Source organism: Aricia agestis, chromosome Z (genome assembly GCF_905147365.1).
Source record: "Aricia agestis chromosome Z, ilAriAges1.1, whole genome shotgun sequence".
NCBI classification, from domain to species: Eukaryota; Metazoa; Arthropoda; class Insecta; order Lepidoptera; family Lycaenidae; genus Aricia; species Aricia agestis.
In genome coordinates this window covers 35,513,349-35,532,913 of record NC_056428.1, presented here as the reverse complement: position 1 = coordinate 35,532,913, position 19,565 = coordinate 35,513,349, and the positions used below count along the sequence as shown (strand labels likewise).

The following is a 19,565-nucleotide window of genomic DNA, read 5'->3' as shown; positions in this document are numbered from 1 at the left end:
CAGAGGCTAATTAACTGGGCAGTAGAGATGCGCACAAGGCCAGTGCTCGCTCTTTACTACTGGAGGTTATGGTCAAATAACTATTAAAATGTTCAATACCTTTTATTCAACACGAGTAGAGTTTTAAGCGATAATAATTTTGATTGTTGCATATAACGAAAGTTCTGTGTTTTTAAAACAGTTGTAACTATAAAAATATTATAGTTATGGAGTACTTGTTTTACTTTTACCTTACATAACAGTTAAGTAGCTCATATTATGCGAATGTGAACTTGTTTTCTTGTTGCGAGCTTGAACTATTGTTATGTCCTGATAAAAATAATATTATAGTATGTTAAAGAAAAACAAAGGCGAAGCGTCTAAGCCTGACTACCATATAGATACTGATTCTTAACGTAGCGATAATAATAATCATATTTAAAACTAAATACTTACGTCGCTTCACTCAGCTACATAAATCCTGGTAAACTTACCTTTACAATTTTCATACTAATTTCAGCAAGCGGCAGCTCTATTTATCATACAACATACCTACTTGAATGAAATGAAGGTCGGGCTTATTCTTACTCTCTTAATGAACGCTGAATCACGTGTTTCACCATATCATTTGCATATTTTACAGGCTATTTGAAATTTATTATAAGAATAATCTATCTGTAAGACCATTGATCAGTTTTCATTCTGAATTTGAAAGTTGTATTGTAATAAGCTTTATTCCACATCTAAGCGTTTTAGTAGGAATCAAACCCTCTCGATTCTTCTCAGTCTATTTGTCCATATACTCTGCGTAAGCTAAAAGGAGTCGAGAAGAACTGAGGAACAAGTGACGCGAAGCGAGGCCTACCTATGTCCCTGACAAATCACACTAGGACAACTTTTCTTATAATTCCTCAGAGCTCAGGAATAAGCGCGGCAAAAATATAGGGAACGTGCGCAGCAAAGGTGCTGGTGTCGCTAGAACTTGTTCTCTATTTTTTACTTAACATGTGCTGCCAAGTTCCTGCTCGTCTCCCAATAGGCAAATAAAAATCTACTCACCGCAATAACGGCAGTCCCTCAAGCACATGATGTACAGTCGGCGGAGAGGACAGATGGAGGCCTCTACTTAGAAGAAGCGCCTCGCTCTCATCGTCACCGTCAGAGCTCCCAGGGCCAGTGTTACCAGCCGATATCGCCAGCAGTTGGACTTCCATGATTGTAGCTGTGGATCAAAGTAAGTATAAGATGCCTAGGTCTCTTTAGTTGTAGTAAATCATATAGTCTAGTTGGAGCATAATATTTGGCGCTATCTCAATTCTCAAATGAAGAAAAGGATTCAAAAATAATAAATTGACCAAATTGTACATTTCGAAGTTTAACTATTTAATATTAATAAAAGATAATTCAATATTAATTAAATTTTCAAATCACCTATTAAGAAAATAGTATTCAAACATAAAAATTGCGATATGCGAGAGGCGTTTCACACTTGTCCGGATTCGGAAGTAGATTTTTGTCGAGCTTCCTGTGACAATACTAATGAGAACTATTTTACATTGTTTTCAAATCACAGGTGTGCATTACAGTAGGACACCTGCACGGTAAATTCCAGTCACGACCAGCAAGATATGAGTCAAATACGTTCATAGAATCATAACTCAGCTAACCTGTGACACATTTATTGTGCTAAAGGTTATCTTAATCTCAAACTGAATTAGTAAGTCAATTAGACGTAGTTTATTAAATTATTATTCAATTGATAATAGTCAAAATTCATGGTTCTTTTTATTGAAATAGAGTGTTCTTGACGCTACGTCAATCAATACTGTTTTCTTCTACAGATAAGTAGAAATAGGCCAATGTGCCAAAGTTTGAGGAAGAATAGGCGGAAAGACAATTAATATTTTATTTCATACCAGCGACCCGCCCCGCGTCACACGGGTATAAAATATATAGCCACCGAAAAAATGATTAAAATGCCCATGATCCTTCACGTGGTCTACTTATCTGTGCCAAATAACATAATAATTGCTCCAGTAGTTCGCGAGATAAGCCCTTTCAAATAATTTTCCCCGTTTTTTCCACATTCTCCTATTATTCTTAGCGTGATAAAATATATCCTATAGCCTTCCTCGATAAATGAGCTATCACTGAAAGGATCATCAAAATCCGTTGCGTAGTTTTAAAGATTAAAAGGAAGAAAGGGACATGAGGGAAAAAAAGCGACTTTGTTTTATAATATGTATAGATATATCTTTGAAATGAAATTAGCTTTGGTAGTAATTAAGGCTCTATATTAAACCATAGGCCACTTGCTATACCTAAAAACTAACCAATGTGTAGCGAGCTAAAGTAGCCCTGTTCCATGGATTAAAGTACAGTGTTCGCATATACATACGGTAAGTGAGCGGAGGTATGTCCAGATCTGGTGCGAGGAGTCGGGATGAGCAGGCGGCGCCCATGTATACCAGCTCCATCTCCAAAGCCACTAGACCCTGGCGTTGGGAGGTGAACGGCGCATCCTCATACCCGACGCACAGGCAGCGGAAACCGAAGCGGTTGTCGTCGCTGCACAGAATTAAAGTATTTTGTAGTTGTTAACGGTAGATTTTTTATATAGCCTACTAGATGACGCCCGCACCTCCGTTGTACTTAAATTCGTTTAAAGGGGAACCGTACATTTTTCCGGGATAAATATATCCTATGTCCTTTCCCGGGACCCAAATTATCTCCATACCTTTCAGCAAAATCGGTTCACCGGTTTGGGCGTGAAGAGGTAATAGACAGACAGACAGACAGATACACTTTCGTATTTATAATATTAAGTATGGAATTATGGATTAAACTGATATAAATAAGTTGATGATATAATTTTTTAATTATATAATATATAACTAACTTAACTTTGAACAAAGATGATAATATTATAAACTACGTTACAACTTTGAACATAGTAAATTAGTCATCATGTTGACAGTACACACAGTGATTTTTTTTATTTAACACAAAAGTGAAGCCATTCTATAGTATTTACAGAATCACAATTCAATTAAATCGGTTGCAATTAAAATGTCTATCTGATAATCTTAGTCGTATTCGTTACATATTTTTTCAATTACGCTTAACCCGGTGCCAGACATGTGATAAAATACGCAAATTCGCCAAGTGTGGCACTAACATTTGTTTATTTGTGCAAAGTTTTCCTATTTGTGCAAAGTTGGCTCAAACTTTGAAGCCCATGTCTGGCGCCGGCTTTATTGTGCAGCTTTAGCGCATGCGCAGTAATAGAAATTACTGCTAGCTCCGAAGCTTCGTGCTATGCTATGAGACGATACTATTGAACGATACACGCAGATCGTCCAATGGTATCGTTTTTAGCGCGTAACGCTACGCATATGCGGTCGCGGCATAAAACTGACACAAATTAGGTTTGCGCATGCACATTAAAAAGTAAAAACGCCTTGAAAAACAAGGCGAATAAGTCGTGTTCGTTTCGTTTTTCAATCCACATTGAGCATGCGCAAAGTTATCAATTATTGGTGTCAGTCAGATTTTCTAAAATCTGACAGCAATTGATGGTATTTTAGAACATGACACTCACACTGACACTGACACTGACATTTAAAAAACGAAACGAACACGACTATAGTTGTAAAACGAAACAAATATATACTAGTAATTAGGGACCGACCGAACTTTCGGTTTCAGTTTCGGCCAGTTTCGGCCAAAAAAATCTAGTTTCGGCCTTAGTTTCGGTTTCGGCCAAAATATAGCCGAAACTTTCGGCCCCGCCGAAACTCATGCGTCGTTCGGTAAACTTCACAGTTAACTCGTGCTTACTTGCCAGCGAGGCCCCAGCTCAGTTCGTCACCATCTATTTAATCGTGTTTTGAGATTATGTTTTCCAGATTAGTCCCAAATCAAAAATGTTTCCCAAACAAACGATTTAGTAAATGCTATGATAAATTATTGATTATAATAATATTGTGTGTGAACTTTATTTACTTAAGAATTTTGATTGACTGTGAGATTATAGGATACATAATATATGTATTAGTATATATCTAGCGAGGTTTTTCTAGTAAATTATCTCGCCTCACTCTTTTACTTTTATCGCGTGTTCCATTTAAATATTTAAAATTAACTTTTAACTTTGGACACGCAATCTCTTAGACCGTTCCTACCATGCTAGAATCTTATCTAGCCCACCTCTCCGTAAGCTTCACACTTGCGGCCTTTAGTATATTTTTCAGTTTTAGTGGCAAAACACCTTCTGGAGCAAATAAAATGTGACGTCAACTGCAAGTTTGCTTAGAAATTTCGTTTTGAACAACGAACATTTATACCTTTAGAACTGATTTAGTGTACACTAAGCGCGTTCTATTTCTTAGGTGAAATCGCACCTAAATAAAATTACTTGAAATAACTTTTGCTCTTGTTTCTTAGGGTAATCCTTAGTTATAATACATTATATTTTTTTCGTCTATGTTTTTCGATCTATCATGACACTACACTGACAGGACTTAAATGTGTTATGAAGTTAAAACTCGAATATTGGGCGTTCAGAAGATAAAAATCGAATTTGCTGTGAACGAGTTTAGTTTATATTGGTGAAATGCAATTGATACAAAAGTGTTTATAAACACGTACGTTTCTAAACCGGTTCTAAACGTATATGTATACGTTTAGAACCGGTTTAGTGTGCGCTAAGCGCGTTCAATTTCTTTGATGAAATCGCACCTACTTGGAATCACATTAAAAAATAACGGAATTTAATACAAAAAAGTTTCTAGGAAACATAATATTCGAGTCTATGATTAATAATATTTATTTTAAGAAATGTCGCAAAAACTAAAAAATTCTATGTGGTACTTTTTCTTTACTTTAAAAAGTTGTAATTTATGTTAAAAATCAATAAATTTCAGTAAATAATCGTAATTTCAAATGTTTTACCAAGTTTCGGTTTCGGCTGAAACTGAGAGTAAGGCCGAAAGTTCGGTTTCGGTTTCGGCTTTAAAATCAGTTTCGGTCGGACACTAATATAAATAAATATTGTTTGATGTCATTCTCATGTAACTGGATATTGACGTATCCTTTATGAGAATAAATTCTTTAAACCTAAACTTGTTTTCAGTTTCCGATTTGTGCAGATGGTAAAATATATCCGATTTTAATTAATTAGTTTTCATTAAATTCGTAATACTGGGCCGAGGGAAATAAACTACACTTTTGCGTGCGTTTAAAATGTTCAGCGAAAAGGGGAAGAAGTTTAACGAATGAAATTATACGTTTCTTTAAGTTCATTTTACGCGATACATTGTCATGAATCTATTATTCTAATTTACAATAGACGCTGGCAAATACCGCCCGATTTGATGAAAACAATGACATACAGTGGGGTGCCCAGCAGATGGAAGTATATTTTAATTTGTGTAACGGTTTTTTCATTATTATATATCAGAAGAAAATTATTACTACTTACTTGTTCCCCTTACTGTATTCATTCAAGTAATCCGTAGCTGTTTCAAGTGAAAATATCACTTCATTACCGGGAACTAGTAGAGACTTTTGTGGCCAATCAGATGCTCTGAAAATTGTTAAATGTAATCAGAAAATATTGCATTTTTTTTTTAAGTTTTAATGTTATTCAATTAATCTTTTTTGTGTCAAGACCTTAAAAATGCCAAAAATTCCAGAACAGCAATTGCAATAGAAACGGTTAATAGTTATCAGTTATCACTTATCATAAGACTATCCAACTGATAACATAATAATCTAAGGCTTGTGCATGCATTTAAATTGTCTATCATAAATCATGTAGACAATTTCAAAAACGCCTAAATAGCATAATATCTTGCTATGATTGCCCTTGGTCAGTCTTCTGCATGCCGTAGACATCTGTGCAATCCATAGCAATCGTGGCGCATATCATGATTCATGACTCGACGTAAAGAAGGGTATATAAAGCTACTTACGCATTAGACAGCTTGGGTGTGACACTGACGTAAGTGCAGTTGTAGTGCATACACGGCGCGTCCGAACCCGTGTCGTCTAAATCCTCTGCTTCGCCAGTCTCAGATGTCAGTTGTATTAGACGCTATAACAAAATATCAACTGTTAAATCGATTATTGATCGAGAGCGGGCAACACTAGACGGCTCACGCGCAACCACAAGTAGTCGATGATGATTCGAGCTTTTAATATTATGCTTTCACAAGATTTTATTTATTTATTTATTCCTATGTGAACGTTTTTACAACACTATAAATTGGGCACAAATATTATTGAAGTTGAAGTAACAAATGTTGTTAGGATGTTTACATTTATTTAGTTTATGCATATTTTGCTATTTAGCCATCTATAGTTTGTAGATTATTATTCTACACTTTGTATTGTTTACTAAACAATGGAATGTACGAACTTGTATAATAAAATTAAAGAGGTTTGTTCTTTGAACATTTCTGATTCTACGTATTTTATCTAAAAATGGGATGAATGAAGTCGCTTAGTATTGTGAACTAGTTATAGGAGTGCTAAAAACTTTTTTTTAAATAATTACAATTATTTATAGAAAAAGGCAAACTTAGATGGTTAAGGCTTTCGAGCAGTTTAAAGAATAGACCACTTTTTTCTTAAGGCGAGGATAAACCCCAATTTGTTATTGACTGACTCCCGGTTTACCTAGTTCCAATATAATAACGAAGTGTTAAAAAATATGAGATATAAAGCACAATATTCAAAATACCTTAAACCATAAACATTTTAATAAAACGTAATACTTTGGCTGTAATTAATTTACAAACTTACCTCCGAAAAAACTCTATTTCATCGAAATATAAGTATTAACTAGGATAATTGTACATTTTATTTGAATAAATTGTTAGTAAATCTATATTAAAAATTCTTTAACCGAACAATTTTGTTTCTTAATATTTATTTCCAAAGATATTTAAAAAAACATGAAAAATAGAGAAGATTCGCCCGAGAACCTATAGTTTTATGCTAAGCTAAAATGAATCTTATTGCGATGAGTATACGCTTGGTCTTTGGTTGTGTGCAAGGTTATCGTTTTTGATTGAGATTAATCCCCGCCTTAAGTTAGCTGGTTCGTTTAACATACACCAAGAGCCATTTTTTAAAATCCAATAAAGATTCTGGAGTGAAATCGTCTTAAGCTCCATTGGGCATTTATTGAGAAATTACGGAATTCCTGTTAACCACATTAGATATGAACAAGCGGGTTATAAGCCACATAATTTATACTGTAGAGTGCATTATAGAGTAAAAAATGAATGAATGAATGAACGATCTCTACCTTATATACCTTGCGGAAGGGCGGGTCGGATACGCGATTGTCGGCGGCGCAGTGACACCTGTGTTTGGGGGCGCCGGCCACCGCGTAAATGGTGAGTGTATCTTCAGGTTGAGCCGTGATGCTGCGAGGATCCATCTCCAGGACTATCCAGGATACTTGCGGCGGGAAGAGGACCCTGATGAAATGTGATGATTAAGTTAGTAACTGCTATCGTCAGCATTGTTTAACGTAAGTGGATCTTGGGCTATAAAACCCCTCAATAACATTCAGGACGTAATATTAGTCCTTACTTTTTTTGGTTTTGGTAAGGAGCTCCAAAATAAGATTTGATATGGGATCGAATCTCGCCGGCCGGGGTCACACTCTTCTTGGTCTTATCAGACCATGTTAAGTATCAATACATCTTCTTTATCCTCGTGTAAGGTACGGGAAAAGTAGTCGGATGGCTCGAAGATTCGATATAATATGACGCATAACAAAAAATCGACTGTATCGATTGAGTTCCATGGAAAAGTATTCATGTCATGATATATAATATACTAGCAACCCGCCCCGGCGTCGTACGGGTATAAAATATATAGCCACTGAAAAAATGATTAAAATCGATAGCCTATGATACTTCACGTGGTCTATTTCCTATCGGTGCCAAATAACATAAAAATTGCTCCAGTAGTTCGCGAGATAAGTCCTTTCAAAAAAGGAGGGGCACTTCGTATCCACCAAAACATCCTGTATTATTGCGCCATTCGCTAGTATTGCTAATTATAAAACATTTCTCCAAAGTGATTAGGTATATACGATAAAATCCAGGAAAGGTTAGATTTTTAAGGTTTTATTGTTTTCTCATACATTTCTTTAAAATATAAAAGAACTAGATGTCCCGCGCGGCTTCGCCCGCTTAATTTAGGAATTTTACGGAAACCGTACATTTTCCCATAAAATAGCTCTTATGTCCCTACTCCCTTCACTTGGTTTACTCTATATCTGTGTCAAATATTGCCATAAAAATTGCTCCAGTAGTTCGTAATTTCTAATATTTCCCCCGTTTTTCCCACATTTTCCTGAGTTTCTTTGGTCGTATTAGTCTTAGCGTGATAATATATAGTCTATAGTCTTACTCGATAAATTAGCTATCTAACACTGAAATAAGTTTTTAAATCGGACCAGTAGTTCCTGAGATTAGCGCGTTCAAGCAAATATACTCTTCAGGTTTATAATATTAAGTATAGATTTTTTTCAATTATCGCTTGACAAACTCGAGTCTCGATCTAAAAGACTATGAAAAGTACCAATAACAGGGTCATTATAGGCTAACCTAACTAAGTCATAACCATGGGACGATGTATGGTATAATATGGTAGGGATGATGATGATGATGAATGTAATTTGCATAGTAGCATATGCTTTCCGTTCTTAAAACAACGCCGAAACTCCCAAACTTGTATCTATAAAGAATCAGAAGTTCTCTCAGCACCTTCCGAACCACGGTATACCAGGTATACCTCGGTCCAAAATCTTACTTGTTGGTAGCATATGCTTAGAATACTTCTCACGAAACCGAAGTCACCACATGTTTCCATATAAATTTTGAGGAGTTCCCTCGATTACTTATGCATCCTTCATCAGATCACCACTTTTGTGAATATAATACCAAATTGGGATGATACCCTATATACCAAATGAAAAATTTTGAAAATCGGTTAACAAACGGCAGAGTAATCGTTGAACATGAGAAAACGAACATAACACCTCCCCCATTTTGAAAGTCGCTTAAAATTGTAGCCTATGTGTTATTCTGATGTATAAGTTATATTATTGTAAAGTTTCATTAAAATCCGTTCAGTAGTTTTTGCGTGAAAGAGTAACAAACATCCATACATCCAAACATCCATACATCCTAACAAACTTTCGCCTTTATAATATTAGTAGGATATACTAAAATACAACACTTTCCTCAAGTTTGTCATATACAATTACTTTGTAGAAATGATTCCTTACCAGCAACACTATAAATTGATGCAATAATACACGGTGTTTTTTTGTGATTTTTTCTTACCTTCTACCCTCGTTAACTTTTTTCTCCCATGGTTTAGAGGTTTTATGTCATACAAGAAAATGTACAACTTTTCAAGCCCTTTCATTTGATGTATGTCTCAACGTGCAGCTTGGGTACGGGTCCCATACAAAAATGCCCCTTCTTCTTTCCCCCGTTTTTTCCACATACTCCTATTAGTCTTAGCGTGATAAAATATAGCCTATAGCCTTCCTCAATAAATGGGCTATCTAACACTGAAATAATTTTTCAAATTGGACCAGTAGTTCCTGAGATTATCGCGTTCAAGTTAGCCCTTTTAAATAATTTTCCTCGTTTTTTCCACATTTTCCTCTATTTCTTCGCTCCTATTAGTCTTAACGTGATAAAATATAGCCTATAGCCTTTCTCGATAAATGGGCTATATAACACTGAAAGAATCATCAGAATCCGTTGCGTAGTTTTAAAGATTAAAGGGAACAAAGGGACATGAGGGAAAAAAGCGACTTTGTTTTATAATATGTATCTTATCTTATATCTTTAAACGAGCAATTCTTGTATATATATATATATATATATATATATATATATATATATATATATATATATATATATATATATATATATATATATATATATATATAATTGGAATCTCGGAATCGGCTCCATTTCATTGAATACAAAGCTCGGTCAAATAGCTAGTAGATTATGATGAGAGATGAGATGTCATGGAGTTCTAGCTATATAATACTTACTGGATAGCTCAAACTTTTATATATTGAGCGCGGTTTACTACTCACCTCATGTTCGTAACGGTCGCCTGTTTATACGGATGTTCGCTCTCCAACCACGTGTAGTAATGTGTGGTGGTGGTAGTGGCGATCTCATCCGTGCTCGGCACCAGCAAATTCATGGCGGCAACGTGTGGAAGCAGCTTGCGTACCATCTCCAGTAATTGTATTACACTCTGAAATGAAGTAATATAGAAAATACGTGAGGTGAAACAAGATGAATGAAACTAAAACTAAAAAAAAATAAGGGTTCGGATAGTGCGTATATTCGTCTAAAACCCTAACCGTAGAGATCAATATTTTTAAAAGAAACAATTTAGATTCTGCGAGATACCTGAAAACTTTTTTGAATAATTTAACTACGAAACCAATCAGTTAGAGAGCGGTCACGCGTTCAAGCGTTCTGCGTTCACATTCTACGTTCGAGCGGTCAGTCACACATCAGCAATGCTAATGCGGTCAAAACGCCTCCTGTATATCTATGTAGCGTAATAGAACACAAAGAACGCAAAACTGACCGTTTGAACGCTTGACCGCGTGACTACTTTCTGTCTGATAGATCCTTAGTTATGTAAATGTTAAAGCATGTGAAGATGGAGAGATAAATGAGTTTGTTACCCTTTTCACTCAAATACCACCGAAAGAATTTAAGTGACATTGGGTTTAGTAGCAATTCAAACTCGGTATGAAAACTCAGGCTGTTATAACACTTTAAACTTACTTTTGAATCATCCAGCCCTTCTAGATTGGCAAGTACGAAAGGCAGCAGCGTGTTCACAGCAGGGGACTGTTGTAGCACCGTTGCATTTCTCCTGAGATCTTCAGCTGTTAGCTCGTTACGTAAACTGCAGAACAGCTCAACGGATCTGTCGATTATGACGGTCGCTACCCGTAGAGTGACGTCACGAAGTGCTACCATCAATGAGTCCGTACTCTCCATTATGTTCAGTAGAGGTTTTGTTGTACTGTAATAAGAAAGTAATGATACAATATTATTATGGCACAATGAGAAAATCATATTAAGTATGTTATAATACCAAATATGATACAAAATTTTTACAAGAAGCTGAGAAGAAAGCTGTCCTTGTTTGACACCTTACAAGAGTAAATTGACAGACAAGGAAGCAATGTTGACTAAACTATTTACTGTGAAATAATAATAATAATTAGTAAAGGGGTTTTCATTTTTATGCATAAGTACCCACATATTATGTCACATCGACTTACCTGTAATAAATAAGACATGGTAACTGCCCCCTAGCGAGAGTGGTACCATTGAAGCTTAGTGAACACGAAGCAAAGTGGAAAGTGGTACCATCAGGACCCTTGACAGTTGGCAGACCACAGTCTCCGTTTGTGGTGCGACCACCTTGGTTGCATAGACGTAGGGCGTATCTGAGGTCCTCCTAAAAATTAAGAACATAATAAACATATTATGTGTATTGTGTGTATAATCTATATATATATATATATATATATATATATATATATATATATATATATATATATATATATATATAACTCAAAGGTGACTAACTGACATGGTGATCTATCAACGCACAGCCCAAACCACACATTTTCCGATTTCCTTAGATTTTATGCTGCTCCACCCTTTGCCTTTAGATGTTGTGACATTGGCTTGGTGGAGGGGGGTCACTCAAGCTGGGTGGAGTTTCTGATTTTATCATGTTGATAATATCTGTTTTATCATTTATAGAACCGAAATATGGCAAAAAATTAACGATGGTAACGAATGTGATTTTTTTAACAATACCTTTAGTACGACGGGTCTCTCGAACTTAATTTGTATCATATCATGTTGACAGTCGGACGCTGCGAAGGAACCCTGAACTACCTCCAAACTAACCCAGCAGTGCGCTGGATTTGGTTCCTCAGAGGCACTTCGAAGCTGAAATAACATGAACATTGTAATTCGCATACTCGGTTAGAACCGACCAAGCAGTAAACGGCTATAAAATAATAAAAAGTTGCAGATTTAAATGTTACCGAGAGATTATTTCGATTAATTTATGATAGTCTGTTTTTATAAGGATTTAAAACAATTAACAGAATCCAGTGCGAGCATTTCGCACATCGCTTCTAGAATCAACACTCGAGACTCTATAGACTAGACTCCAGAGTAAAAAGGGAGCTAAGACCTCAGTGGTCATTGACCTCTAGTCTACAGATCAATGACCCCTGATGTCACATCTCCCCATTTGGACTATACAATACTTACCCGCACATCATGTAGGAGTTCCAACGTATAGTCATAGTTGCCCATACCGCCGTAGACGCAAGCTCCTAACAAGACGACACCGGGCCGGTCGACAGTGAAACATATAGCGTCAGGACTGCCGTTGCCCGTGTTCCACGAGCGGGTCTGGTTAACTCTCATAAATCGTGATGGTGTTATATAGTGTTTCACCACCTTGGTGTCGGAATCGTCCTGTAAGAAATGGAATGTTAATGCACCATAAAAATAAAATCGGAAGCCCTCGTTTTTGTCAAGTGAGCAAGGCAATAAATAAATAAATAAAATAAATAAATAAATAATCATTTAATTCAGGCAATAGACCCATAAAATAACATAATTTAAGTTAAAAATAAAAGAAATAAATAAAATAAAATAAAAGTTAAAAAGTGATAAAATTAAAATACATCTAAAATGTTAAAAACTAAAATTATCACTTTTGGTTACTGCCACGATGCACCGAAAGCCAGTAGGCTGGGATTGAGTTTTCCGGGCACCCGGCACACACAGAAAGGATCTCATTGTTTGCAGAACGGATGCGAGACCAAAATGCTGCGACACGCGCCCTGATAATTGCGAAATAGTCCGGGATTCCGGCGTCGGCGAACATGCCCGAAGCACTACAGTACTTTGGCAGTCTCATCAGGGTACGGTATGCATTATTGTACTGAACTCTGATACTGCTTCTCGTGGCTTTGGAGCAGTTGAGCCAAAGCTGACACGTATAGAAGCATTGACAGTATGCTCTAAAGAGCGTCAGCTTTGCCCCAACGATGCAATGATAATAAATAATAAGTTGACGTGACTGGGTATACCTAACAGAGTATACCTAACAATCACGTCAAGATTAAAACAGAAGGTAATTTCGTCTTCTTTACGAATCTATTTGAAACTTTATACACTATAATGGGCTATTGAAAAGATTTACATATAACGGGTATCAAAATAGATTTCACAGAGGTGTTAGCTAAGGAACTAGAAAATTAGAAATACTCACTCTAACGTGCAGCGCACTGAAAGACATCTCAGCTATTAGCCGCGACGTCAGTTTACAACAGAACTCGGCTAGCCGCTGCTGCTGTTTGATCTCCCCGTGATCGTGAGGTTGGCCACACTGTCTTGTCATCATCTGTTCTTTAATCGGTACGAGCACCACGTCCAATATTTTCGGCACCACATCGAGCAAATGCCAGTCTAGGTAACTCGAGTTTGATTCCTCTGTTTCTGGCAACTGAAAGAATAAATTGTTATAGAGATAGTCGAAAAATAATGCTCGTTAATCTACGAATAATAAAAACTAAGGAAGAGTAACAGTGTCAAAAAATTTTCCGATTAGACAAAATGTGACCCGAATACATATACTTTATGAAAAAGAGACCCGAATACATGCAAAAATTTTGTGTAATTATTGTCAACGGCTTTAATTTGTCAATTTAAATATAGTGTTTCGTAGCTTTATTGCCTTATTTTAGTGTGCGAAAAGGAACCAAATTCAAAACGATTGAAGTATGAGTTTTTTTTTTTTATGAAATAAGGGCAAACGAGCAAACGGGTCACCTGATGGAAAGCAACTTCCGTCGCCCATGGACGCTCGCAGCATCTGAAGAGCTGCAGGTGCGTTGCCCGCCTTTTGAGAGGGAATAGGGTAATAGGGGAGGGTAGGGATGGGAAGGGAAGGGAAAAGGGGAGGATAGGGAAGGGAATTGGGCCTCCGGTAGACTCACTCGGCGAAACACAGCGCAAGCGCTGTTTCACGCAGGTATTCTTTGAGAACGTGGCATTTCTCCGGTCGAGCCGGCCCATTCGTGCCGAAGCATGGCTCTCCCACTTATAAAAGAGTTACATTTCCTTAGTTTTTATTGTTCGTAGATGTTCATAAATAAAAATTTAAGTATATTATAATATTTAAGATTGAAAATCTATTGTGTCTGCGATACCCACGATGCAGGTGCTACCAGTATAATTTACCTTGGGCGTTTCTCTATTGTTGGCCCTGGGTGGCACTGGAGGTGGCTTCTGCGCGTGCGAAGCTCTAGGAACTGTTGCAGATTTACTAGGTACATCTTTTGGTACCTGAAAATTCAATTAGACTGGTGGTCAAAGTCAGAACTAAAACCTATTTTTTTCCATGTTGTAAATGTAAACGTCATCCAAGTTTAATTTTGAACTAGATGACGCCCGCAACTCCGTTGCGCCAAAACTCGTTTATCGCGCGGGAACCGTACTTTTTTTTCGGGACAAAAAGTATCCTATGTCATTTCCCGGCACTCAAGGTATGTCCATGCCAAATTTCAGCAAAATCGGTTCAGCGGTTTGGGCGTGAAGAGGTAACAGACAGACAGACAGACAGACAGACAGACACTTTCGCATTTATAACATTAGTATGGATATGGTCGAAATAAGAATATCACCAAATGCCACTACTACTCTACAAGGCCTTTGTTGCCTTCCGTCTTTATACAACTATCATTAGGGAAAACAGGCAAAATAGATGAAGCCTCATACCTTGGAGTCAGGTCGTCTCGGCTCTGTCGTCGAAGTCCGGCTCTGTGTTAGCGGCACTACATACTGAAGTACATCACGCAGACTCTGCGATATACAGAGCGCGGCGCAAGTTGATGTCAGCTCGCGGATCTGACTCGACGGTACTACACCATCCTGTTGAAATTACAGTTAAATAATTTACCGCGGATGTTTGATATAAAGTGACATTAATTAAGTCAAAATATGAAGGTCTCTCTTCCACGTTGGCCATGATGGATATATAACGTAGATGAATGCGTAATTAAAATTGCCACCAAGATTACCTGGACGCACAATCGACGTCACCAAATACACTCTGCCAATTATTCGTTTGTATAGGTCCATCATATGCCAACGTGGAGATACCACATTATAATCTTTTCTTACCTTAACGTGATATAACAGAAAACATAGATGATTCCACTTCAATATGGGCGTCGGAAAGAACGCGTAAAAACACGACGTTATAGTTTCGTGCGCTTCTGTTAGTATCGAGTTGGCCAATTCCAGAGCAAATTGAACGTAGCATACTCTATGCGACTTGCTTCGGCCCGGTCTTCGAGGTAACATAGAACAAGTAGGCAATTGATCCGCCATGACACTTTGAATAAAATTCCTGACGTCAGCAATCGCTTCGAAGTACGACATGTATTCTGGGGAATTCTTCTTCTTCACACTCTCTGGGTATATTTCGTTGATGTAGGACTTGACTAGCCTCAAACATGCTCTTATAATGTATACTAGTCGTTTCTGGTGTTTCATTGTCGTCAACTTCTGATAGTTTATAGGAATTTGTCCGTTCGAATTCAATAATATCTCCTTGAATGATTTGTAGCTCCACTGCAATAAAGTTATGAGGGATCGAAAGCATGTAACGGTGACTTTCCTGGATATATTCTTGGATAACGCTATGACTGGTTCGCCTGGATCCAAGTGTCTGACTGGTAGTAAGTTGTCTGGGCTTATAATGTTGTATAACAGGCATGGAATCTGCCCAGCGTTTACATCAGTCCCGTTGTTAGATTTCTTGGACGTTTTGAAGTGGAAACCGACTTCGTCGTTTATAACCATCGCTTGTCCTGAGGAGCCGCAATCAGATGATGGCCCGTTGATACACGCCCATGCTACGTACCATCTGTTTGCCTAAAAATAATATAGTCTTTGATTACAAGAATAAAAGGCATAGTTAAACGCTGTATTGTAGCGTTTAGCAGAGCATATCTAGTGTTATTAACTCCCTTTAAAAATAAGAGATGGTTCATTGAGTGTTACGGCCGTTCCCAATATTTGATCTATCTCTGGTTTTGCCCTACTAGAGACAGGAATAGCTCACATTAGACATTAGAGACATATATTTTATGTCAATTGTGAGCTATTCCTATCTCTAGTAGGGCAAAACCAGAGATAGATCAAATATTGGGAATGGCCGTTAGTGACCTATGACCGTCCTAACTGATAGGTAGCCCGGCTTGATACTTCAAATTATGATCATTCAGAAGGAGCCTGAAAATTCTCATGTGTCATATAATGACACATGAGAATTTTCAGGCTTCAGGCTTTGACGTGAATATTAAATATAATAAACAATCTCTACAAACTATTCTTACAGGCCCTACCTTGATCGCAACAGGATTCTCAAACAGCACCGGGTATTTGTCTTTAGGTGCGCACTCGTACACGATCTCTTCGCTCTCGGTGATCAATTCGCCGTCGCCCTCCTGATCACCGCCGTCGAGGCCGATATCGAACAGTTTGACCTTCGCTGTGTAGTCGCCTCGCCCACCGAACAGACCGATACCACCTGGAATGTTAAGAGCTTGTGTAGTGAAACCCATACTGATATTCGTTACCTCTCGAAATGACGACTTACACCAATAGCAAAATGCTATTGGTGTAAGTCGTCACTTTTTTGCTTAGTGATATTATATTTATTAAAGACCTGTCTTTTCGATAAGAACGACACGTCAAGGCAATAAATATCAAATTAAAATATAGTGCATATTATATCAGCTTATTAGAACATTTTTTTGTCTTTATCCCATCATTCAGAAAAAAGAATGGCTTACTACCTGCACAATATTATATGGAAATCCCAATCGTTTATACTCCTCTACTATGATTTGCACTTTAGATTCCAGTTTATATTAGCTCGAAAAACAAGAAATATCAACAATGAGATTTTCTCCAATTTTCACTCACAAAATACCACAGTTTTCCCTTCATAAACTTACCTAACAATATATCGCTGTCGCACATGAAACGTATCGCCTCGACAGAATGTCCGCTATATCCCCATCCTCCGCCGTGGCTCTCAAATCTGTTCACCGTTATGAAATCCTCCACCACTGGTACAACAGGCATCACGTTGTTGTCTCGCTTGCACTCCACCATGCATAACCTTGAATACAGTCAAGGTTTTATTTATTTTGTGATTAGAATTAATTTAATCTACCTAAAAGCTTGTTGACGCCTAACACATCTCAGTGAAACTCGATCAATGAAAATGCGTTCGATGAATTTCGCTAAGATGACTCTATCGCCGCTTGACAGTCAACTTAATTCGAAAGCCTACTAAAAAATCTATTATTTATTATTTAAAAAGATTTTGATACTCACTTATTATCATGTGCATATGTAAGAGAATCCAAGCATCCAAGTAAATGTAAGGCCGCATGTATTCTTGTAACAGAGCAGCCAGGTGTACAGGGTATTGCTAGTTCTTGGTTCAACACCGATGTATTCGATAGAGCTATGTTCTCCGTATCTTTACAATCCGTATTGCTGACCCACTCGAAGTTTTCAATATGGCGGAAATCCTCCAATCGTTTCATACAACCGTAATTCGTGTACTCGTATTCTGCGTCGGAGAACGCTTCGGGGTCATTCGAGCTGCATCGTTGTAGCTTATGGAAGTCGAAAGCTAGTATGTTGAAGCATTTCATAACCCTCATCTGAGGTTGGTAGCACCATAGAACGTCGTATAGGGGATCGAGGCACGCTAAAGTATTTACAAAGTCGACTTGCTCGGGCCCTGTCCAAGCATTACAGGAGCCGTCGTTTTTGTTTATCGTTATACATTTAAACGTGTGCTCTGGTCGGTTGGGAAGAATAACTGCAAAAATATGTGTTGTTAAATAATTGTAAATAATAGAAATACAATAAGTAATTTTCGTCATCAAAGTGAGCATTTAAAGATGGTGACAAAAGTCTCTTGCTACACGTGCAAGTCACGTGCGCACGCACACCTAGACAATAAAATTGACCTATGACAACTTCTTCGCCGTTATCAAGTAACAAAGTTTTTATAAAAACTCACCAATACAGTTGTTATTCGCTGTAATGGTGGAACTGAAGAGCGTGTCAGTCTTGATAAGCGCCTGTGAAACCTGGACGAAGGTCTGGTCTCCGGAGGCGGACACCCAGACAGCCTTGCACGCGTACCGCGGTCCCAGACGAGGGACACGCGCTGGTGTGGCGTACCAAATCGGACTTCGGTCCGCACGCGGCTCGTCCAGACGTGGCCGGCCGAGGGAACCCTTCTATGGTGGGAAACAATGCTTGCATTAGTCACTTTACAAATAAAAAAGTTTTCCCTTACTACATAGTATTATAGTTTGTGCGTTTTAAGATGATATGGGTGATACATTATAATTGACAATAGTAGGGAAGTTACCTAAGAAAATTAATCGATAATTTAAAAATATCGAATCACTTCGTAAAGGAATTACATTCGAAGTTATCGATTTCGTACTGACGTTTCAGAGTGGCGCCGGCGATTTAAAATGGCCGCCCTTTTTATCGATTTGATTTCGATTCAACAGTGTCAATCTCTATTGGCATAAGTTCCATTTCATGCATCTGACATTTTTCAAATATTTTCGTAACAATAATATTCACAGTTAAAATTTACAATTTTATATTAATAAGTTAGCATTTAGCAACTTTTCATTTTTATTCATTTACAATTATAGGAAACATTTGTTTTTGTAGATGGAATATAATTTATTACATTTTGATTTTTTTTGTTTTCTTGTAAAAAAAACCCGTAGCAAGGAATATGAGAAGTATCACCCATATCATGTTAAAACGCACAAACTATAACAGAAAGATAAGTATGAGCACAGTAGAAATGACGTCAAGGAATAGAATTACTGATATAATATATTTTGATCGAATATTTTGTCAATCGACAGGTTGGCACGCTATTAAGCTTGGTAAAAACGGGACCCTATTACTGAGACTTCGATGTCTGTCCGTCTGTCTTCAGGCTGTAACTCAAGAACGGTAATAGCTATAGAGTTGAATTTTTCACAGATTATGTATTTCTATTGTCGCTATAACAACAAATACTAAAACAAAATTAATTTAATATTTAAAGGGGGCTCCCATGCAACAAACGTGATTTTTAGGGTTCCGTACCCAAAGGGTAAAAACGGAAACCTATTACTGAGACTTCGATGTCTGTCCGTCTGTGTTTTTACAGATTGTGTATTTCTGTTGCCGCTAAGTACATAACACTGACCTCAAGTACAAGTACGCTGGACTTACGATACCCTTTGAAATGACTGCTGGTTTTTGTGTCTATTTGAAGCGGAATCAGCGCCCCCAATGCGGGGGAAGAGAACTAAATTTGATGAAAAAATGACGTTTAAAAGTCGCCATATTGTTACT

General features: G+C 37.4%; 1 protein-coding gene across 1 annotated transcript in view; it reads right to left on the bottom strand.

Annotated features, from left to right (window-relative positions):
• Nucleotides 1–19,565, bottom strand: part of LOC121739399 (E3 ubiquitin-protein ligase highwire) — a 154,280-nt gene that overhangs the window by 117,272 nt on the left and 17,443 nt on the right. Inside the window, exons 17-34 of the mRNA XM_042131859.1 lie at nt 18,211–18,433; nt 17,511–18,006; nt 17,126–17,292; nt 16,511–16,695; nt 15,282–16,037; nt 14,877–15,029; nt 14,340–14,444; nt 13,369–13,602; nt 12,357–12,566; nt 11,892–12,026; nt 11,345–11,523; nt 10,839–11,082; nt 10,127–10,293; nt 7,304–7,469; nt 5,955–6,076; nt 5,462–5,566; nt 2,378–2,547; nt 1,039–1,201 (exon numbers count right to left, since the gene is read on the bottom strand). Of these exons, the coding sequence (XP_041987793.1) occupies nt 1,039–1,201; nt 2,378–2,547; nt 5,462–5,566; nt 5,955–6,076; nt 7,304–7,469; nt 10,127–10,293; nt 10,839–11,082; nt 11,345–11,523; nt 11,892–12,026; nt 12,357–12,566; nt 13,369–13,602; nt 14,340–14,444; nt 14,877–15,029; nt 15,282–16,037; nt 16,511–16,695; nt 17,126–17,292; nt 17,511–18,006; nt 18,211–18,433 (3,980 nt within the window). The remainder of the gene's footprint in view (nt 1–1,038; nt 1,202–2,377; nt 2,548–5,461; nt 5,567–5,954; nt 6,077–7,303; nt 7,470–10,126; nt 10,294–10,838; nt 11,083–11,344; nt 11,524–11,891; nt 12,027–12,356; nt 12,567–13,368; nt 13,603–14,339; nt 14,445–14,876; nt 15,030–15,281; nt 16,038–16,510; nt 16,696–17,125; nt 17,293–17,510; nt 18,007–18,210; nt 18,434–19,565) is intronic.